This window comes from Mobula hypostoma, chromosome 6 (assembly GCF_963921235.1).
Source record: "Mobula hypostoma chromosome 6, sMobHyp1.1, whole genome shotgun sequence".
In the NCBI taxonomy this organism is placed as follows: Eukaryota; Metazoa; Chordata; class Chondrichthyes; order Myliobatiformes; family Myliobatidae; genus Mobula; species Mobula hypostoma.
Window position 1 is genome coordinate 192,588,966 of NC_086102.1, and position 23,593 is coordinate 192,612,558.

At 46.1% G+C, this 23,593-nt stretch overlaps 1 protein-coding gene across 6 annotated transcripts in view; it reads left to right on the forward strand.

Moving 5' to 3' along the window:
* Positions 1-5,028: 5,028 nt before the first annotated feature.
* LOC134348704 (gastrula zinc finger protein XlCGF57.1-like) overlaps positions 5,029-23,593 on the forward strand; it is a 50,065-nt gene continuing 31,500 nt past the window's right edge. Inside the window, exons 1-3 of one of the 6 annotated variants that reach the window (XM_063052512.1) lie at positions 5,123-5,292; positions 6,301-6,417; positions 17,026-21,968. In XM_063052512.1, coding sequence (XP_062908582.1) covers positions 17,947-19,887 — 1,941 coding nt within the window. In that variant the 5' untranslated portion in view covers positions 5,123-5,292; positions 6,301-6,417; positions 17,026-17,946 and the 3' untranslated portion in view covers positions 19,888-21,968. The other 5 variants (XM_063052509.1, XM_063052510.1, XM_063052511.1 and 2 more) reach the window with 5 other exon arrangements.

Sequence of the window (23,593 nt, forward strand, 5' to 3'; positions counted from 1 at the left end):
CCTTTCTAAGATAAGGGGCCCAAAACTGCTCACAATACTCCAAGTGAGGTCTCGCCAGTGCTTTATAAAGTCTCAACACGACATCCTTGCTTTTATATTCTAGTCCTCTTGAAAGTTTACCACCTTGAGCTGAGAAAATATAATAATAAATAAATAAATAGTGAGTCCAAAGTTGTTGGACCAATTCAATGATGGGGCAAGTGAAATTGAGTGAAGTTATCACCTCTGGTTCAAGACCCTCATAGTTGAGGGGTAATAACTGTTCCTGAACCTGGTTGTGGAAGTTCTGAGGCCAACCACAGACATACCAGTGAGTTCATGCTGGAGAGAGGCCATTTACCTACTGTGTGTGGGAGAAGATCTACTCAGTCATCCAGCCTGAAGATATATTAGTTTCACAACACAGAGATAGTTCATCTGCTCTGACTGCAGGAAGTGATTCATTCTGGCATCTACAGTCTGTTTAAGTTATATAAGAAAATTCACAGGAGTGACAGACTGTTCACCTGCTTCAAGTGTGGGAAAGGATTCACAGTCATCTCACTTGCAGACACACCAGCGATTTCACAGAAGGGAGAGACAGTTTGTCGGCTCTATCTGTGGACAGGGCTAATCTCTATCATCTCATTTGCTGACACACCAGTGCGTTCAGTGGAGAAAAGCCACTCACCTGCTCTGAATGCGGGAAGGTAATAACTCGGTCATCCAACCTTCTGACACCAGCAAGCTCATATGAGACAGACCATTCAGCTGTTCCGTGTGTCCGAAGGGATTCAATAGTTCATCCCTCCCGAAGAGACAGCAGTGAGTTCCCTCTGTGAAGAAGTCATTCACCTGCTCAGACAGTGGAAATAGATTTTCTGTGTTGTCTAACCTCCAGGCACACCAGCGATTTCACAGTGGGGACAGACTGTTTATCTGCTTCATCTATGGTAGGGGATTCACTTGGTCATACAACCTACAGGTACACACTGGGGAGAGGCCGTTCACATACTCTGAATGTGGGAAGGGATTCATTGGGTCATCCCACCTGCAGACATACCAGCGAGTTCACAATGGGGAGAGGCCATTCACATACTCAGAATGTGGGAAGGGATTCACTGGGTCATCCCACCTGCAGACATACCTGTCAGTTCTCACTGGGGAGAGACTGTTCACCTGTTCAGTTTGTGGGAAGAGATTTACTCAGTTATCCCACCATGTGAGGCAGTAGCGAGTTCACACTGAGAGGCTGCACAATTGGCCTGTGTGAACAAAGGCTTTCTCCATCATCCCAACTGCTCAAACAGCAGCAGGTTCACACAGGGAGGCAATTTAAATAATTCTATGTTAATTATTCAACCCTTACATTTGGTGAATCCAGTCATAAGTTGAAGAGTGACTGTTGGTATCAGATTCTGCAGTTATTGCTGTTGTTCATCACTGGTCACTGGGAGCAGTTTGTTCTGATTATATTAGCCTTTAATTAACCTGGAGTTAAATATTATAGATCTGTCAATAAATAAATCAGTGCCAATTTATATTAAAAGTTTGTGTTTCTGGTTTCTTACTGACTGTAAAATGTACAATAGAGAGACCAGTCTGTCTCGCAGTCCCTGTCAGTATTCCTGTTCAGTCTCCTCCCAGTACCCTGTAACGATGTTCTTTTCTTTTCTCTTCCTCTGTTGACTCAACTTCCCCTTAAATCCATTGTGTGTGTGTCTATATATTCAACATTTGGAGATCTCTTGTATTTTATATCAACAGTTGTAAGTGGATTGGACTTTGGCTTTTAACACACAGCATGCCTGTTGGAAAAGATTCTTAGAGATAGGATCTATGGACATTTAGAGAATCATGGTCCGATCAGGGACAGTCAGCATGGTTTTGTGAATGGCAGATCGTGTCGAACAAGCCTGCTGGAGTTCTTTGAGGAGGTGACCAGGCATATAGATGAGGGTAGTGCAGTGGATGTGATCTACATGGATTTTAGTAAGGCATTTGACAAGGTTCCACACAGTAGGCTTATTCAGAAAGTCAGAAGGCATGGGATCCAGGGAAGTTTGGCCAGGTGGATTCAGAATTGGCTTGCTTGCAGAAGGCAGAGGGTCGTGGTTGAGGGAGTACATTCGGATTGGAGGGTTGTGACTAGTGGTGTCCCACAAGGATCTGTTCTGGGACCTCTACTTTTTGTGATTTTTATTAATGACCTGGATGTGGGGGTAGAAGGGTGGGTTGGCAAGTTTGCAGATGACACAAAGGTTGGTGGTGTTGTAGATAGTGTAGGGGATTGTCAAAGATTGCAGCAAGACATTGATAGGATGCAGAAGTGGGCTGAGAAGATGGAGTTCAACCTGGAGAAGTGTGAGGTGGTACACTTTGGAAGGACAAACTCCAAGGCAGAGTACAAAGTAAATGGCAGGATACTTGGTAGTGTGGGGGAGGAGAGATATCTGGGGGTACATGTCCACAGACCCCTAAAAGTTGCCTCACAGGTAGATTGGGTGGTTAAGAAAGCTTATAGGGTGTTAGCTTTCATAAGTCGAGGGATAGAGTTTAAGAGTCGCAAGGGAATGATGCAGCTCTATAAAACTCTGGTTCGGCCACACTTGGAGTACTGTGTCCAATTCTGGTTGCCTCACTATAGGAAGGATGTGGAAACATTGGAAAGGGTACAGAGGAGATTTACCAGGATGCTGCCTGGTTTAGAGAGTAATGATTATGATCAGAGATTAAGGGAGCTAGGGCCTTACTCTTTGGAGAAAAGGAGGATGAGAGGAGACATGATAGAGGTGTACAAGATATTAAGAGGAATAGATAGAGTGGATAGCCAGCACCTCTTTCCCAGGGCACCACTGCTCAATACAAGAGGACATGGCTTTAAGGTAAGGGTTGGGAAGTTCAAGGGGGATATTAGAGGAAGGTTTTTTACTCAGAGAGTGGCTGGTGCGTGGAATGCACTGCCTGAGTCAGTGATGGAGGCAGATACACTAGTGAAGTTTAAGAGACTACTAGACAGGTATATGGAGGAATTGAAGGTGGGGGGGTGTTATATGGGAGGCAGGGTTTCATAGTCATAGTCATACTTTATTGATCCCGGGGGAAATTGTTTTTTGTTACAGTTGCAGCATAAATAATAAATAGTAATAGAACCATAAATAGTTAAATAGTAATATGTAAATTACACCAGTAAATTATGAAATAAGTCCAGGACCAGCCTATTGGCTCGGGGTGTCTGACCCTCCAAGGGAGGAGTTGTAAAGTTTGATGGCCACAGGCAGGAATGACTTCCTATGACGCTCAGTGCTGCATCTCGGTGGAATGAGTCTCTGGCTGAATGTACTCCTGTGCCCACCCAGTACATTATGTAGTGGATGGGAGACATTGACCAAGATGGCATGCAACTTAGACAGGATCCTCTTTTCAGACACCACCGTCAGAGGGTCCAGTTCCATCCCCACAACATCACTGGCCTTATGAATGAGTTTGTTGATTCTGTTGGTGTCTGCTACCCTCAGCCTGCTGCCCCAGCACACAACAGCAAACATGAAAGCACTGGCCACCACAGACTCGTAGAACATCCTCAGCATCGTCCGGCAGATGTTAAAGGACCTCAGTCTCCTCAGGAAATAGAGACGGCTCTGACCCTTCTTGTGGACAGCCTCAGTGTTCTTTGACCAGTCCAGTTTATTGTCAATTCGTATCCCCAGGTATTTGTAATCCTCCACCATGTCCACACTGACCCCCTGGATGGAAACAGGGTTCACAGGTACCTTAGCTCTCCTCAGGTCGACCACCAGCTCCTTAGTCTTTTTCACATTAAGCTGCAGATAATCCTGCTCACACCATGTGACAAAGTTTCCTACCGTAGCCCTGTACTCAGCCTCATGTCCCTTGCTGATGCATCCAACTATGGCAGAGTCATCCGAAAACTTCTGAAGATGACAAGACTCTGTGCAGTAGTTGAAGTCTGAGGTATAAATGGTGAAGAGAAAGGGAGACAAGACAGTCCCCTGTGGAGCCCCATTGCTGCTGATCACTCTGTCGGACACACAGTGTTGCAAGCACACGTACTGTGGTCTGCCGGTCTGGTAATCAAGAATCCATGATACCAGGGAATCATCCACCTGCATCGCCGTCAGCTTCTCCCCCAGCAGAGCAGGGCGGTTGGTGTTGAACGCACTGGAAAAGTCAAAAAACATGACCCTCACAGCGCTCGCTGGCTTGTCGAGGTGGGCGTAGACACGGTTCAGCAGGTAGACGATGGCATCCTCAACTCCTAGTTGGGGCTGGTAGGCGAACTGGAGGAGATCTAAGTGTGGCCTGACCATAGGCCAGAGCAGCTCCAGAACAAGTCTCTCCAGGGTCTTCATGATTGGGAGGTCAATGCCACCGGTCTGTAGCCATTGAGGCCGCTGGGGCGCGGCGTCTTTGGCACAGGGACGAGGCAGGACGTCTTCCACAGTACAGGAACCCTCCGGAGACTCAGGCTCAGGTTGAATACATGGCTAAGTACTCCACATCGCTGAGGGGCACAGGCTTTGAGCACCCTGGTACTGACACCATCTGGTTGTGCAGCCTTGCTTGGGTTGAGACGTTTCAGCTGTCTTCTCACCTGTTCAGCTGTGAAGCCCACCGTGGTGGTTTCGTGTGGGTAACGGGTATAGTCATGAGACCATTTGAGCGTCGGCACAACATTGTGGGCCTAAGGCCCTGTACTGTACTATGTACTATTGTATGTTCTGTGATATCGAGTATATTTTGTGAGAGCTTTCTGCTAAGTTTTCTACATTTAAAAAAAGCATTAGCTGTGTCAAAGCATACAAGACCATAAGAGATAGGAGCAGAATTAGGCCATTTGGCCCATCGAGTCTGCTCCGCTATTCAATCATGGCTGATCCTTTTTTCCCCGCCTCAGCTTTCTCCCCGTAACGTTTGATGTCGTGTCAAGAAGCTATATGGCGCCGAACCAATGCCAGCAGACATGTTCAATGGCACAGTACCTACCCAGACACCTCCGCGCTTCAGAACTCGCCTACGGCGACCAGACGCCAACACGCGCAGGCGTAGAGGATGTCGAGGCGCGCATGCGTTCAGCTGACAAAGGGCTCCGGGGGCTTGGCGGGCAGCAGGTAGGTAGGAATGGGCCCGGGCTCGGGATTACGGTTTCATCAGCACTGGTGTTCCCACGCCGACTGAGGGACAATTACTGTGAGCAGCCGACACACTGTGGCCACGCAGTCCCGGTCTCAGCCCCACGGGCCGTCACCGAGCCCCCGGGAGTGAGCGAAGGTGACCGCGCCATTCCATACGGTACGCGCGGTTCTGTGGCCTTCACGGGTGGCTGGGTCTCTGGGTCTCTGGGTCTCTCGGTCGTGCGGTTCTCTGGGTATACAGGCAGCCATGGATAATGCTCCCGACTTTTTCTGGAAGTGCATGCGCAGGAAATTAGATCTTGCAAGCACTGACAAGCTCCTGGTATCTAAATCCAAGGAACAAAAATATAGGTCTGAAGTTAATCTCGGATGAAGAGCCTTCCAGTCAGTGAAAAAGTCAATTAGTTCTAGAAACATAGAAAACCTACAGCACAATACAGCCCCTTTGGCCCACAAAGCTGTGCCGAACTTGTCCCTACCTTAGAACTACCTAGGCTTACTATAGTCCTCTATTTTTCTAAGCTCCATGTAGCCATCCAGGAGTCTATCGTTTCCGCCTCCACCACCGTTGCCGGCAGCCCATTCCACTCTCTGCGTAAAAAAAAACAACTTACCTCTGACATCTCCTCTGTACCTACTTCCAAGCACCTTGAAAATGTGCCCTCTCATGCTAAGCCATTTCAGCCTTGGGAAAAGGCCTCTGACTATCCACATGACCAATGCCTCTCATTACCTTGTACACCTCTGTCAGGTCACCTCTCATCCTCCATTGCTCCAAGGAGGAAAAAGTAGAGTTCACTCAACCTATTCCCATAAGGCATGCTCCCCAGTCCAGGCAATATCCTTGTAAATCTCCTCTGCACCCTTTCTATGGTTTCCACGTCCTACCCGTAGTGAGGCGACCAGAATTGAGCACAGTACTCCAAGTGAGGTGTGACCAGGGTCCTATATAGCTGCAACATTACCTCTGGGCTCTTAAACTCAATCCCACGATTGAGGAAGGCCAGTGCACTGTGTTATGTAATGCTCGGGTTCATATTTTCTGTGGACTGTCACTTTAAAACGTCGGGAGAATGAGATTGACTTTTGGACACTGTTTGAGGTGCTCCAGAGAGAGAGAGGTGGAGTTATTTGATGGACAATCGATGTTATGGTTTCTCTGCAGCTTGTTTTGATTATACAAGGACACACAGACACACACAGTTCGAGTCAAGATGGATTTGGTCAATGGAAGATACCAGTGAGTCAGTTGCTGGTTTAAACTTTCAGCAGCCCAAAAGGGGTGAGTTGGGATTGATCCTGAGTATTGATAAATGACTCTCACAAGTGTTCAGCAACTGGAACAAGTTGGCAGGAAGAGAAGTGAGGGGAGATAGGTTTGAAACAGAAGAAACCTAGTGACAAAGAGATCACTGTTTGGACTCTTTTTCTAAGTAGCCCATGAGGGTGAGTTTGTTTCCATTCAACTACAAAAGTGTGATTGTCACTTAGTTAATCCACAGGAGTGAGTTCTCTGGTGAGGGAAAACCTTTGTGAATACCACATGTGTATCTACCCCTTGTCTGGGTGTGGTAGTTCACTGAAGAAAGGCACCCCTGTGGCAAATCACCGTTGGAGTTATTTTGTATGTCGTGGAACTGGATAAGTGGCTATCACGTTGTGTGTTTGGGGGTAACTGTGTGGAATCTACTGGTGTGTCAACCCTTGCCTGGTTGGTGGTTCCCTTGAAGAGGGTCCCCTTTGTAATGAGCTGCTGTTGGTGATAATCCATACCTGGATTCTGTTTGAGTATCCTGTGCCCACCACTTTGGGATGACTTGCAGCTGAATTTGGGTGTGGTACCACTTGTGTTGAAAGGATATTCGTTGACGATCACTGTTGGTGATATTTCATGTGTGGAGTGGAATACCTTCGGAGATAAACCTACTACTATTGTTATCTTGTATTGCTGGCGTAGAATATCGACGTAATTGTCTCTCTCTCTCCAACACTACTCAACTCAGTAACGCAAACCAAACAGACTTCATTTACGCATCATCGTAAGACTGTATCCATTACCTCCTAAGCTTGAAGAAGCTTGACTTTTATATTTCCACACTTATGAGGATGAGGAGGAGGAGGAGAAGATGGCGGCGCGACACAGCTTGCGCGGCCACTCCGGTGAATGATATCTGTAATCTGTCAAGTAGGGTACCGTGCACAATCCTGATTTGATGGAGACAGACGTGAGAGAATGGAGGAACATCTGGAGAAACTTCTGGAATGCCTTTTTCACTGCCACTGATATTGTGTGATCCAGAATCTCCGTAGGGGAAGGCCCCGAATCCTCGGCTTTGCTTGTTGCTCAGTGGCTGGGATGGGGTCGGAGCGCTCGGCAGAGATGGTGCTCAATGCTCGGTGTCAAAGGGCTGGTCGGAGGCTCGAAGTTTTCGGACGGACTCAGTGTCGGCTGTGGTCAGGTGCTTCCAATGCATCGACAGTTGTCGGTGCCTGGAGGTTTATGGCAGAGAGAGTTTCTCTCTTCTGCTGCCTGCTATCGGGAGTTGATCGGAACCTTGAGACTTTTTTTTTACCGTGGCCATGGTCTGCTCTTTATCAGATTATGCTATTGCTTTGCACTGCTGTAACTATATGTTATAATTATGTGGTCTTGTCAGTGTTAGTCTGGTTTGTCTTGTTTTTTTTGTGATATCACCCTAAGGAACATTGTATCATTTCTTAATGCATGCATGCATTTCTAAATGACAATAAACGAGGACTGAGTGTCCTCATAATCTAATCTAATATATGCATGAATTTTGCTAACCTGTTTAATTTATTGGATTTTTATATTACTGTATTGCGTAGTTACTAATAGAATAGCTTTAGTTAACAGCAATACCAGACTCCAGCTGTTCCATTTCTGCTAGTTCTTTAACCCGTTACGGGGTACGTAACAACTGTATGCCTTCTTAAACACAGAATCAATCTGCTTAGCAGCTTTGAGTGTCCTATGGACTCGGACCACAAGATCTCTCTGATCCTCCACACTGCCAAGAGTCTTGCCATTAATGCTATATTTCACCATCATATCTGACCTTCCAAAATGAACCACTTCACACTTATCTGGGTTGAACTCCATCTGCCACTTCTCAGTCCAGTTTTGCATCCTATCGATGCCCTGCTGTAAACTCTGACAGCCCTCCACACTGTCCACAACACCCCCAACCTTTGTGTTATCAGCAAATTTACTAACTCATCCCTCTACTTCCTCATCTGGGTCATTTATAAAAATTACAAAGAGTAGGGGTCCCAGAACAGATCCCTGAGGCACACCACTGGTCACTGGGCTCAATGGAGAATATGACCCGTCTACAACAAATCTTTGGCTTCTGTGGGCAAAGCAATGTTCCCTTGGATCCCATGCCTCCTTACTTTCTCAATAAGCCTTGCATGGGATACCTTATCAAATGCCTTGCTAAAATCCATATACACTACATCTACGGCTCTACCTTCAATGTATTTAGTCACATCCTCAAAAATTTCAAAGGCACGACCTGCCTTTGACAAAGCCATGCTGACTATTCCTAATCATATTATGCCTCTCCAAATGTTCATGAATCCTGCCTCTCAGGATCTTCTCCATCAACTTACCAAACACTGAAGTAAGACTCACTAGTCTATAATTTCCTGGGCTACCCCTACTCCCTTTCTTGAATAAGGGAACAACATCTGCAACCCTCCAATCCTCCGCAACCTTTTCAATCCACATTGATAATGCAAAGATCATCGCCAGAGGCTCAGCAGTCGCTTCCCACAGTAGCCTGGGGTACGTCCCGTCCAGTCCCAGTGACTTACCCAACTTGATGCTTTCCAAAAGCTCCAGCACATCCTCTTGCTTAATATCTACATGCTCAAGCTTTTCAGTCCGCTGCAAGTCATCCCTACAATTGCCAAGATCCTTTTCCGCAGTGAATACTGAAGCAAAGTATTCATTAAGTACCTCTGCCATCTCCTCTGGTTCCATACACACTTTTCCACTATCACACTTGATTGGTCCTATTCCCTTTGTCTTATCCTCTTGCTCTTCTCATGGCCCCTTCTGGCTCTCCTAATTTCATTCTTAAGCTCCTTCCTACTAGCCTTATAATCTTCTAGATCTCTATCAATACCTAGTTGTTTGAACCTTTCGTAAGCTTTTCTTTTTGACTAGATTTACAACAGCCTTTGTACACCATGATTCCTGTACCCTACCATCCTTTCCCTATCTCATTGGAACATACCGATGCAAAGCCCCGTGCAAATATCCGCTGAATATTTGTCACATTTCTTCCGTACATTTGCTTGAGAACATCTGTTTCCAATTTATGCTTCCAAGTTCCTGCCTGATAACCTTATATTTCCCATTACTCCAATTAAATACTTTCCTAACCTGTCTGTTCTTATCGCTGTCCAATGCTATGGTAAAGGAGATAGAATTGTGATCACTATCTCCAAAATGCTCTCCCACTGAGAGATCTGACACCTGACCAGGTTCATTTCCAAATACCAGATCAAGTACAGCCTCTTCTCTTGTCGGCTTATCTACATATTGTCAAGAAACCTTCCTGAACACACCTAACAAACTCTACCCCATCTAAACCCCTCACTCTGGGGAGATGCCAATCAATATTTGGGAAATTAAAATCTCCCACCATGACTTCTGTTATCATTACACCTTTCCAGAACCTGTCTCCCTATCTGCTCGCTATCCCTGTTACTATTGAGTGTCTATAATAAGCACCCAGTAGAGTTATTGACTCCTTCCTGTTTGTTATTTCCACCCACAGAGACTCTGTAGACAAACCCTGCATGTTTTCCTCCTTTTCTGCAACAGTGACACTATCTGATCAACAGTGCCACACCCCCACCTCTTTTGCCTCCCTCCTGGTCCTTTCTGAAACACCTAAAGCCTGCCATTTGAAGTAACCATTCCTGCGCCTGAGCCATCCAAGTCTCTGTAATGGCCACCACATCATAGCTCCAAGTACTGATCCGCTTTGTTCATAATACTCATTGCATTAAAATAGACACATCTGAATCCATTGGTCTGAACGCGTCCCTTCTCTATCACCTGCCTACCCTCCCTCTCCCACGTCTCCAATCTTTCTCTATTTGTGAGCCAACCGCCTCTTTCTCCATCTCTTCAGTTTGGTTCCCACCCCCCAGCAACCCTAGTTGAAAGTGTCCCCAGTATCCTTAGTGAACCTCCCCGCCAGGATATTGGTCCCCTTGGGATTCTAGTGCAACCCGTCCTTTTTGTACAGATCACACCTACCCCAACAGAGGTCCCAGTGATCCAGAAATGTAACTCCCTGCCCCCTGCTGCAATCCCTCAGCCACGCATTTATCCTCCACCTCACTTGATTCCTATACTCCCTGTCACGTGGCACAGGCAGTAATCCCGAGATGACTACCTTTGTGGTCCTGCTTCTCAACTTCCTTCCTAACTCCCTGTAGTCTGCTTTCAGGACCTCCTCCCTTTTCCTGCCTATGTCGTTGTTACCAATATGTGCCACGATCTCTGGCTGTTCTCCTTCCCACTTCAGGATAGCCTGAACGCGATTAGAAATATCCCGGACCCTGGCACCTGAGAGGCAAACTACCATCTGCATTTCTTTCCTGAGTCCACAGAATCGCCTGCCTGACCCCCTAACTGTTGAGTCCCCTATCACTACTGCCTTCTTCCTTTCCCTACCCTTCTGAGCCACAGGGCCGGATTCTGTGCCAGAGGCGCATCCACTGTTGCTTCCCCCAGGTAGGTCGTTCCCTGCCCCAACAGTATTCAAACAGGACTACTTATTGTCAAGGGGCACAGCCACAGGGGTGCTTTCTAGCCTCTGACTACTGCCCTTCCCTCTCCTGACTGTTATCCACTTATAACCATATAACAATTACAGCACAGAAACAGGCCATCTCGGCCCTTCTAGTCCGTGCCGAACTCCTACTCTCACCTAGTCCCACTGATCTGCACTGGGTCCATAACCCTCCATTCCCTTCCTGTCCATATATTTATCCAATTTAACTTTAAACAACAACATCGAACCTACCTCAACCACTTCTGCTGGAAGCTCGTTCCACACAGCTACCACTCTCTGAGTAAAGAAGTTCCCCCTTGTGTTACCCTTAAACTTTTGCCCTTTAACTCTCAACTCGTGTCCTCTTGTTTGAATCTCCCCCACTCTCAATGGAAAAAGCCTATCCACGTCAACCCTATCAATCCCCCTCATAATTTTAAACACCTCTATCAAGTCCCCTCTCAACCTTCTATGCTCCAAAGAATAAAGATCCAACTTGTTCAACCTTTCTCTGTAACTTAGGAGATGAAACCCAGGCAACATTTTAGTAAACCTCCTCTGTACTCTCTCAATTTTATTGACATCTTTCCTATAATTCGGTGACCAGAACTGTACACGATACTCCAAATTTGGCCTTACCAATGCCTTATACAATTTCAGCATTACATCCCAACGCCGATACTCAATGCTCTGATTAATAAAGGCCAGCATACCAAAACCTTTCTTCACCACCCTATCCACGTGAGATTCCACCTTCAGGGAACTATGCACCATTATTCCTAGATTCCTCTGTTCTACAGCATTCTTGGATGCTATACCATTTACCATGTATGTCCTATTTTGATTAGTTCTACCAAAATGTAGCACCTCACATTTTTCAGCATTAAACTCCCATCTGCCATCTTTTAGCCCACTCTCCTAACTGGCCTAAATCTCTCTGCAAGCTTTGAAAACCTACTTCATTATCCACAATGCCACCTATCTTAGTATCATCTGCATACTTACTAATCCAATTTACCACCCCATCATCCAGATCATTAATATATATGACAAACAACATTGGACCCAGTACAGATCCCTGAGGCACACCATCCTCCAATTTGACACAGTTATCCACCACTACTCTCTGGCATCTCCCATCCAGCCACTGCTGAATCCATTTTACTACTTCGATATTAATGCCTAACCATTGAACCTTCTTAACTAACCTTCCGTGTGGAACCTTGTCAAAGGCCTTACTGAAGTCCATGTAGACAACATCCACCGCTTTACCCTCGTCAACTTTCCTAGTAACCTCATCAAAAAATTCAATAAGATTTGTCAAACATTACCTTCCACGCTAAATCCATGTTGACTGTTCTTAATCAGACCTTGTCTATCCAGATAATTATATACACCATCTCTAAGAATACTTTCCATCAATTTACCCACCACTGACGTCAAACTCACAGGCCGATAACTGCTTGGTTTACTCTTAGAACCCTTTTTAAACAATGGAACCACATGAGCAATACGCCAATCCTCCGGCACCATCCCTGTTTCTAATGACATTTGAAATATTTCGGTCAGAGCCCCTGCTATTTCCACACTAACTTCCCTCAATGTCCTAGGGAATATCCTGTCAGTACAGTACCCGAAGACTTATCCACTTTTATATTCCTTAAAAGCGCCAGTACTTCCTCTTCTTTAATCATCATAGTTTCCCTAACTACCCTTCTTGTTTCCTTTACCTTACACAATTCAATATCCTCAGTGAATAGCGAAGAAAAGAAATTGTTCAAAATCTCCCCCACCTCTTTTGGCTCCGCACATAGCCGTCCACTCTGATTCTCTAAGGGACCAATTTTATCCCTCACTATCCTTTTGCTATTTGTATAACTGTAGAAACCCTTTGGATTTATTTTCACCTTACTTGCTAAAGCTGCCTCGTATCTTCTTTTAGCTTTTCTAATTTATTTCTTAAGATTCTTTTTACATTCTTTATATTCCTCGAGCACCTCATTAACTCCAAGCTGCCTATATTTATTGTAGATCTCTCTCTTTTTCTGAACCAAGTTTCCTATTTCCCTTGAAAACCGTGGATCTCTCAAACTTTTAACCTTTCCTTTCAACCTAACAGGAACATACAGATCCTGTACCCTCAAAATTTTACCTTTAAATGCCCTCCATTTCTCTATGACATCCTTCCCATAAAACAAATTGTCCCAATCCACTCCTTCTAAATCCTTTCGTATCTCCTCAAAGTTAGCCTTTCTCCAATCAAAAATCTCAACCCTGGGTCCAGTCCTATCCTTCTCCATAATTATACTGAAACTAATGGTATTGTGATCACTGGACCCAATGTGCTCCCCAACACATACCTCCGTCACCTGCCCTATCTCATTCCCTAACAGGAGATCCAACACTGCCCCTTCTCTAGTTGGTACCTCTGTGTATTGCTGCAAAAAACTGTCTTGCACACATTTGACAAACTCCAAACCATCCAGCCTTTTTACAGAATGGGCTTCCCAGTCTATGTGTGGAAAATTAAAATCTCCCACAATCACAACCTTGTCCCTACTACAAATATCTACTATCTCCTTACAAATTTGCTCCTCCAGTTCTCGGTTCCCCATTAGGTGGTCTATAATACACCCCTATAAGTGTCACTACACCTTTCCCATTCCTCAATTCCACTCAAATAGCCTCCCTGGATGAGTCGACTAATCCATCTGGCCGGAGGACCGCTGTTATATTTTCTCTGACAAGCAATGCAACACCTCCCCCTCTTGCCCCTCCTATTCTATCACACCTGAAGCAACGAAATCCTCGAATATTTAGTCACACCCCTCCTGCAACCACGTTTCACTAATAGCTACAACATCATATTTCCAGCTATCAATCCATGCTCTAAGCTCATCCATCTTTCTTACAATGCTCCTACTATTAAAATAGATGCATTTAAGAAACTCTTCACCTTTTACTCTCTTTTTATCCTTAATGGAGCAAACAACTTTGTTATCTTTTTCTTCCTTGTCCCCTACATCTTTGGTCTGAGTGCTCCTGATCTCTGTCCCCTGCCTATCCTCCCTCACACACTGTCTACTAGCTTTCTCTATTTGTGAACTAACCTCCTTTCTCCTAGTCTCTTTAATTTGATTCCCACCCCCCAACCATTCTAGTTAAAAGTCACCTCAGTAGCCCTCACAAATTTCCCCGCCAGGATATTGGTCCCCCTAAGATTCAAGTGTAACCCGTCCTTTTTGTACAGGTCACACCTGTGCCAAAAGAGGTCCCAATGATCCAAAAACTTGAATCTCTGCCCCCTGCTCCAATCCCTCAGCCACGCATTTATCCTCCACCTCATTGCATTCCTACTCTCACTGTCGCATAGCACAGGCAGTAATCCTGAGATTACTACCTTTGTGGTCCTTTTTCTCAACTCCCTTCCTAACTACCTGTATTCACCTTTCAGGACCTCTCCCCTTTTCCTACCTATGTCACTGGTACCTATATGTACCATAACCTCTGGCTCCTCTCCCTCCCACTTCAGGATATCTTGGACGCGATCAGAAATATCCCGGACTCTGGCACCAGGGAGGCAAACTACCATCCGGGTCTCTGGACTGCATCCACAGAATCGCCTATCTGACCCCCTTGCTATTGAGTCCCCTATTACTACTGCCCTCCTCTTCCTTTCCCTACCCTTCTGAGCTACAGGGCCGGACTCTGTGCTGGAGGCACGGCCACTGTTGCTTCCCCCCCACGTAAGCTGTCCTCCCCAACAGTACTCAAACAGGAGTACCTATTGTCAAGGGGCACAGCCACCGGGGTACTCTCTATTACCTGAGTCTTCCCCTTCCCCCTCCTAACCGTGACCCACTGGTCTGCCTCCCGTGGCCCCAGTGACCACCTGCCTGTAACTCCTCTCAACTCCTCACTTTCCCTGACCAGACAAATGTCATCGAGCTGCAGCTCCAGTTCCCTAACACGGTCCCTTAGGAACTGCATCTCGGCACACCTGGCGCAGATGTGGACGTCCGGGAGGCTTGGAGACTCCAGGACCTCCCACATCCGACACCGAGAACAACAAACTGCCCTCACACTCATACTGCCCCTCTCCTCAAATAACAACAAAAAATGAATACCAAACCCTCTTTCTCTCTCCCATTTCTGCCTAAGCCCGTTGAGCCGAAGCCCTTAAGCCTTCACTCTGCTCCTGGCTCACTCCGCCGCCCACAAACTATGCTGCCTGCTGTATGAGGCTCTGGTCCTTTTAAATCTTCCGCGCTTCACTGCCTGATGTCACATGCCTGCGCAGTCCCGCCTCTCTGAACGCCGATGAGAAAAAAACGAAAAATTCAAAAATGGCTTCCTGCGCACTCCCGCTCCGATTCTCAGACTTCCTTCTCCACTTATCTGTCTCCCGAAGCCCCGGTGTGACTACTTGCCTATAACTCCTTTATCACCTCCTCACTCTCCCTGACCAGACGAAGGTCATTCAGCTGCATCTCCAGTTCCCTAACTCAGTCCCTAAGGAGCTGCAGCTCGACGCACCTGGCGCAGATGTGGCTGTCCGGGAGGCTGGGAGTCTCCCAGACTTCCCACATCTGACACCGAGCACAGAACACCGGTTTCACACACATTCTTCCTGTCTGTATTGTACACAGATAACGTACCTTGTCTCGACCCATTATTACCGAAGTCCTGTTGAGCCAAAGCCTCCCTACTCTGTCTCCCTCTAATCCACTGCCCACTCCTCTGATGCCCGCTCTATAAAGCAGTCTCCTTTTAAACTCTTCTCGCTGTTCTCATTCGTTGACATCCACACGTTTGCGCAGTCGTGCCCCAATCAAACTGCTGAAGAAATAACTGTCTTCTTTTAAACTCTTCTCGCTGTTCTTACTGGCTGACGTCCACACATATTCACAGACGCGCCCTAGTCAAATTGCTGAAAAAATAATTGTCTCCTTTTAAACTCTTCTTGCTGTTTTCACTGGCTGACATCCACGCGCTTGCGCAGTGAAGCCCCACTGAAACCACTGAAGAAATAACATTCTAAACAATTACAATTCATCGCACAGCACCCAATCCAGAATAACTGATCCCCTAGGGAACTCAACCACGAGCTGCTCATAGGCAGTTTAGAAATTCCCCCTCTTGGGATCCAGCACCAATCTACCTTTATCCTGGGTAACAAGCGACCTGTAGTTTTCACATCACAAAATTGCCATACAATGAGAAAGATTATTGTCCTCTCCTTCATACTCATTGGTATTACCCTCGATGAGTTCAACACTATCAATCACTGGGGAGGGGGTCAGAGTAACTAAAAAGACTCCAAAAACAGCCATGTACTATAACAAGCTCTTTTTAGCACTGTGAGAAATTACCAGAACCTGAAACATGGAACCACCACTACCCAAGTTGGTGCTTTCTTCTCACTGCTGCTATCAAGAAGGTGGTGGAGCCTCAGGACTAACCCCACTGGGTTCAGGAAGAGTTAGTACCTCTCAACCATCAGACTGTTGAACCAGAGGGGATAACTTCACTTGAGCTATCATTGAACTGTTCCCACAACTTATGCACTCACTTCCAAGGACTCTTCATCTTATGTTCTTCTTGGCATTTATTGCTTATTTATTTATTATTATCAATTTTTCTTTTTCTAATTGCACAGTTTGTTGTCATTTGCACACTGGTTGAATGGCTTGTTGATGTGGTCTTTCTTTAATTCTATTATGGTAATTGGATTTATTGAGTCTACCCACAAGAAAACGAATCTCAGGATTGTATATGGTGATATATATGTACTTTGATAACAAATTTACTTTGAACTTTTAAATAATACTAATGGAGAGAGACAAACTGAGCCAAGTCACAGACTGATGACTGGCAGAAATGGCCTGTTCTGGTACAGACAGAAAAAGCAGAATGTGACGTCAGTCTGGATGCCTGATCCATGCCCAGTTGCTTCTGCATCTTGTGTTTAACCTTGCTGTAACAGTGTGATGTCAGAACTCGCCATAGAGACTACAATAGTATCTGAAATGTTGATTCTCACCTATTGATGTCTTTTGTAAATCTTTTTACAGGTTAGAAATGACAAAGAATTTGTGTATGAGAATTTCAAATACAACGACGCGTCAGTTTTGCTGTCTCTGTCCAGATATTTAAGGATTAACCAGATATTTCTTCAGAGGTCCTCCGTTGGCCTGGGTCCACCGTAGATGTTGCAACCCAGCTGTCACACGATACACAAGCCGGGGCAGTTCGATATGGAGAGCAGGCTGTTGCCGATGTAGCAGGCTCCCCTTCTCCACAGAGCCGATGAACCCAAAGGAACGACGGAAAGCGATACAGTTTGGCAGTGGATGCATCACAGGAGTTGCCAGTCACCATTGAACTCTAACTAGTACTACCTGAGGGACTCCAGCTCCAGATTTTTCCTCGTGGTTTACTTCTGAAGCCTTCCCCGTGCAAGGCAGTGGACGTTTTGAGACCAGTTTTCTTTCTCGATGAGTTTCCAACCACAGTTTGACGAGCCCCATCTGCCCGTAGGGACAGGTTTTAAGGTGCCAGTAACTTGCCTTTGTCCCTTCTGCTGTCAGTAGAAACAGCTCCACTCTCTACGTCTGAAATCTGACATGATGAATTGCCAGAGAATTAATAACAAGGAGACATAATTCACCTTCTGTCAGTGTGGGAAGAGATTCACTCACTCTGCCGACCTGCAGACACACCAATAAATTCATAAGGGAGAGAAACCATTCAACTGTTCTGTGTGTGGGAAAAGATTCGCTCGACCACCTGATTGGCTGACACACCAGCAATTTCACACTCAGGAGAAGCCGTTCATCTCCTCTGAATCCGGGAAGGAGTTCACTCAGTCATCCTACTTACAGACACACCAGTGAGTTCACAGTGGGGAGATACCATTGACCTGCTCAGACTGTGGGAAAGGATTCACTCACTCATTCCACCTACAGACACACCAGTTGGTTCACACTAGGGAGATGCTGTTTATCTGCTCAGACTGTGGGAAGGGATTTCCTCAGCCATCTCAACTGAAGGTACATCAGCGAGTTCACACTGGGGAGAGGCCATTCATTTGCTCTGAATGTGGAAAGGGATTCACTCAGTCATCCCACCTACAGACACACCAGTTGGTTCACACTAGGGAGATGCCATTTATCTGCTCAGACTGTGGGAAGGGATTTCCTCAGCCATCTCAACTGAAGGTACATCAGCGAGTTCACACTGGGGAGAGGCCATTCACTTGCTCTAAATGTGGGAAGGGATTCACTCAGTCATCCCACCTACAGACACACCAGTCAGTTCACACTAGGGAGATACCGTTTATCTGTTCAGACTGTGGGAAGGGATTTTCTCGGTCATCTCAACTGAAGGTACATCAGCGAGTTCACACTGGGGAGAGGCCATTCACTTGCTCTGAATGTGGGAAGGGATTCACACAGTCATCCCACCTACAGACACACCAGCGAGTTCACACAGGGGAGAGGCCGTTCACCTGTTCTGTGTGTGGGAAGAGATTCACTCAGTTATGCCATCTACAGACACATCAGTCAGTTCACACTGGGGAGAAACCATTCACATGCTCAGAATGTGGGAAGGGATTTACTCAGTCATCTCAACTGAAACTACATCAGCGAGTTCACACTGGGGAGAAACCATTCACCTGCTCAGACTGTGGGAAGGGATTCACTCAGTCATCCCACCTACAAATACATCAGCGAGTTCACACTGGAGAGAGGCCTTTTACTTGTTCAGAATGTGGGAAGGGATTCACTCAGCTGTGCAATCTCCATGCACACCATTTAGTTCATACTGGGGAGAAACCATTCACCTGCTCAGACTGTGGGAAGGGATTTACTCAATCATCTCTACTACTGGCACACAAGTCAGTTCACACCGGGGAAAGTCCATTCACCTGCTCTGAATGTGGGAAGGGATTCACTCAGTCCTCTCACCTACAAACACACCAGCGAGTTCACACGGGAGAGAGGCCTTTCAGCTGTTCTGTGTGTGGAAAGAAATTCACTCAGTTATGCAACCTGCAGACACACCAGTCAGTTCACACTGGGGAGAGGCCATTCATCTGCTCAGACTGTGGGAAGGGATTCCTTCGGTCATTTCAACTGAAGGCACATCAGCGAGTTCACACTGGGGAGTGGCCGTTCATTTGCTCTGAATGTGGGAAGGGATTCACTCTTTCAATTCAACTGAAGGAACATCATAAAGTTCACACAGGAGAGATGCCATTCACCTGCTCAGACTGTGGGAAGAGATTCACTCGGTCATCCCACCTGCAGGCACACCAGCGAGTTCACACTGGGGAGAGACCATTCACATGTTCAGTATGTGGGAAAGGATTCACTCAGTCATCTCAACTGAACGAACATCAGCGAGTTCACACTGGAGAGAGGCCGTTCACCTGCTCTGAATGTGGAAAAGGATTTACTCGGTTATCCCACCTGCAGACACACCAGCGAGTTCACACTGGGGAGAGGCCGTTCACGTGTTCAGTGTGTGGGAAGGGATTCACTCACTCATCCAACCTACATACACACCAGTTTGTTCACACTAGGGAGAAGCCGTTCATCTGCTCAGACTGTGGGAAGGGATTTCCTCGATCATCTCGGCTGAAGGTACATCAGCGAGTTCACACTGGGGAGAGACCGTTCACCTGCTCTGACTGTGGAAAAGGATTCATTCAGTCATCTCACCTATTGGCACACCAGTCAGTTCACACTGGGGAGAAGCCATTCACCTGCTCAGACTGTGGGAAGGGATTTCCTCGGTCATCTCAACTGAAGGTACATCAGCGAGTTCACACTGGGGAGAGGCCTTTCATCTGCTCTGAATGTGGGAAGGGATTTACTCAATCATCCAACCTTGTGACGCATTACCGAGTTCACACTGGGGAAAAGGTTTAACTATCACTGTTGCTGAACCCAGGGGCAAGTTCAAAAGTGACTTTTGGTGTTGAACCTTGCTGCTCATCGTACCCAGTTCTGCTCCTTGGTCACTGGACATGGGAGGAATTTCTTCCCTTAATGGAGCAGGAGTTTAATATTCTGGATCTGTGACAAAGAAATCAGTTCTACTTTAAAATCTGTCTTAGGTACCTAGTGAATTTAAACACATCAGGTGGACAGTAGGGAGTCTCTGCCTGTATTTCTGTTCCACGACAATCGATCACTGCTGTTTACCCCTCATTCACCCTGTGGTGATGGGTTCCAAACAGTCACCAATCTGTGGGCGAGAGGTTTCCCCTGAATTTCCTGCTTGACTTTCTACAGATTGAAGAAGGTGACGAGTTGACTGCAGTTATGTCTGACATGTCCTTTGCCCCTCGAATCTCTGGGTCGAGGAATATTAACATTGGTGGTTGAGGGTGGGGTGGGGACAAGGTAAAAAATGACAGAGTAGCAGCATTTGTAAGGCTGACTGACAGAGAAAAAAATTAAGTTGACTCTGACTGTTGATGTACTGCCTGAGTCAGTGGTGGAGGCAGATACACTAGTGAAGTTTAAGAGACTGTTAGACAGGTATATGGAGGAATTTAAGGTGGGGGGGTTATATGGGAGGCAGGGTTTGAGGGTCGGCACAACATTGTGGGCCGAAGGGTCTGTAATGTGCTGTACTCTATGTTCTATGTGCTGTTACTGCAAGTCAAGTGCACAGGTGCTGAGAGTCCAAAGTTTGTCAAAAGCTGCGCATCCATTCAGTGGGCAAAAGGCTCCGAGAATGGGTGCACTGGACCTCACAGGCACAACTGAGATCTTGTTACCTAAACCTAAGGATTGGGACTCCCGACAGAAAATATAGTTCCCAGTTTATCTCACATGAAGAACTTAATAATGTATCTTTCAGATAAGTGGATACATGATTTCCTAATAATTGAAGTGAAGCATTGAGATCTGGTCTGATGGCCAGAACTAGCTGATGTCTATACCTAATGGAAATAGTTGAGACAGAGGCCTGAAAGAAAGAACTGTGTTCAATTTCCAGTTAATTAAAATGTCAATTAGGCTGCACAGGACAAACAAACTCCTTGCATAGGTTTTGGTTCTTCAGTGAATCACCTTTGCTGAATGTCACCTGGTTCTGGATCCTTCCACCAAGTGATTTCATTGTTTCTTCTTTTCTATGTGAGTGTGTAAGTCAACCATCACATTTGGTGCATCCAGTTGTAAATTGAAGAGTGACTGTTGGTGTCAGATTTGGAATTATTGTTGCTGTTCATCAGGCCTGAAACTGAACCCTGGTCTCTGAGTACAGGAGGGGTTTGTTCTGATGACATTAGCCTCTAACTAGACTGGAGTTATATATTGTGGATCTGTCATAAGTAAATGAGTTCTATTTTAAATTTTGTGTCTCAGATCTTTGCTGACTCTTCAGCATACTCAATCAACAGTAGAGAGGCCATTCTGTCCCTCTGGTTCCTGCCCGTGTTCCTGTTCCAACTCTTCCCATCACCCTGTAGTTCTTTGCTCTTTACTGTTCACTCAGCTTCCCCTAAAATGCATCCCCTATAGTGACAGGTACTGAATGCTCACCACTCTTGATAAAGTGACGTCACTGATCAACTGGTCTCTGACAATTTGCACTTGTTTTTCTTTCAAACTTTATTCACCTGTGCACAAGGGCAACAGTCCAGCCCATCATCAATCTGCTCAGTGATCAATTTTATATCAATATTAACCAATTGAAATCTTGTGCATCTTCTAATGTCTTAATTACATACATAGAATACTTATCATGATATATACTTCCAGGTTGTAATGAACAACAAAACTAAATGCAATTTACTCAAAATGCTGGAGGAACTCAGCAAGTTAGGCAGCATCTGAGGAGTGGAATAAACAATCGACTTTTCAGGCTGAGGCCCTTCATCACCCGCTCTCTAAGTCTCTGTATTCCTCCTTCCTCCCCTAATCCTCTTCCCATCTTAAGATCACTCCTTTACCCCCAGCTTCTGGTCAACACTCTCACCAGTTCCACACATCAAAGTTGCTGGTGAATGCAGCAGGCCAGGCAGCATCTCTAGGAAGAGGTACAGTCAACGTTTCAGGCCGAGACCCTTCGTCAGGACTAACTGAAGGAAGAGTTAGTAAGAGATTTGAAAGTTGGAGGGGGAGGGGGAGATCCAAAATGATAGGAGAAGGCAGGAGGGGGAGGGATGGAGCTAAGAGCTGGACAGGTGATTGGCAAAAGGGATATGAGAGGATCATGGGACAGGAGGTCCGGGAAGAAAGATGGGGGTGGGGGAGAAACTAGAGCATAGGCAAGGGGTATATTCAGAGGGACAGAGGGAGAAAAAGGAGAGTAAGAGAAAGAATGTGAGTATAAAAATAAATAACATGGGGTATGAGGGGGAGGTGGGCCATTAGCGGAAGTTAGAGAAATCAATGTTCATGCCATCAGGTTGGAGCCTACCCAGACGGAATATAAGGTGTTGTTCCTCCAACCTGAGTGTGGCTGCATCTTTACAGTAGAGGAGGCAGTGGATAGACTCTCGTGATCCTCTCGTATCCCTTTTGCCAATCACCTGTCCAGCTCTTGGCTCCATCCCTCCCCCTCTTGTCTTCTCCTATCATTTTGGATCTCCCCCTCCCCCTCCAACTTTCAAATTTCTTACTAACTCTTCCTTCAGTTAGTCCTGACGAAGGGTCTCGGCCTGAAACGTCGACTGTACCTCTTCCTAGAGGTGCTGCCTGGCCTGCTGCGTTCACCAGCAAATTTGATGTGTGTTGCTTGAAATTCCTGCATCTGCAGAATTCCTGTTGTTTGCCTCTCACCAGTTCATCCACACTCCACTCCGCTGCCCCTTTGCTGGGTTGCTCACTTTTCTCTCCTGGTTTCTTGGCTCTACCCATTATCCCCAATGTCTCTGACACATTTTTACCACCACCTCTCTTCACTAGGTCGCTCTCTTACATCCTCCCCCATCTACCAGTCAATTCGCTCCCTGCTCAATTTGGGTGTCCCCTTTCCCTTCCCCATTCCCTCTATTCTCTACTTCTAGGCCACTCCCTTCCACCAACCCCCACAACTTCCATCACTGGATCACTCCTACCCTTTTACATCCCCACTAGCTCTTGTCTCTAGGTTAATCCCCTTCTCACCTCAATGCCCGTATCAGACTTTGCCACTAGTTTAAGTTCAAATCTAATTGTCATTCAACCATACATCAATACAGCCAAACAAAGCAGTTTTACTCGGGAGTCAAGTTGCAATATAATACCAATAGTCACACATATCACAAGGTACATATAAGATATCAATAAAATACAGTCCCACAAATAATAGTCCAAGACCCTGAGACCATAAACGGTGTAGAAGTGTGCAGTTGAACACAATATAGCTTGTAATTTGCTGAGTGACACTGGGGGCAGCTTTGACTGACACCTCTCTCTTGGGTGCCTGCAAACAGGTGACACCATGGCTTGAGGTCTAGTCCTTGCTATGACCATGGCTATGCAGCTCCCCTGCTGTTTGCCAGTAAACCAGCGAATTGGACTACAGTATTCCATGTTAATGTTCAGCAGGGTGTTGCAATCTCAATATAATGACTTGTTGTTAGACTGCACTCCCACTCCAATGCTTCTCTGTCACAGGCAGCATCACAATCCGCAG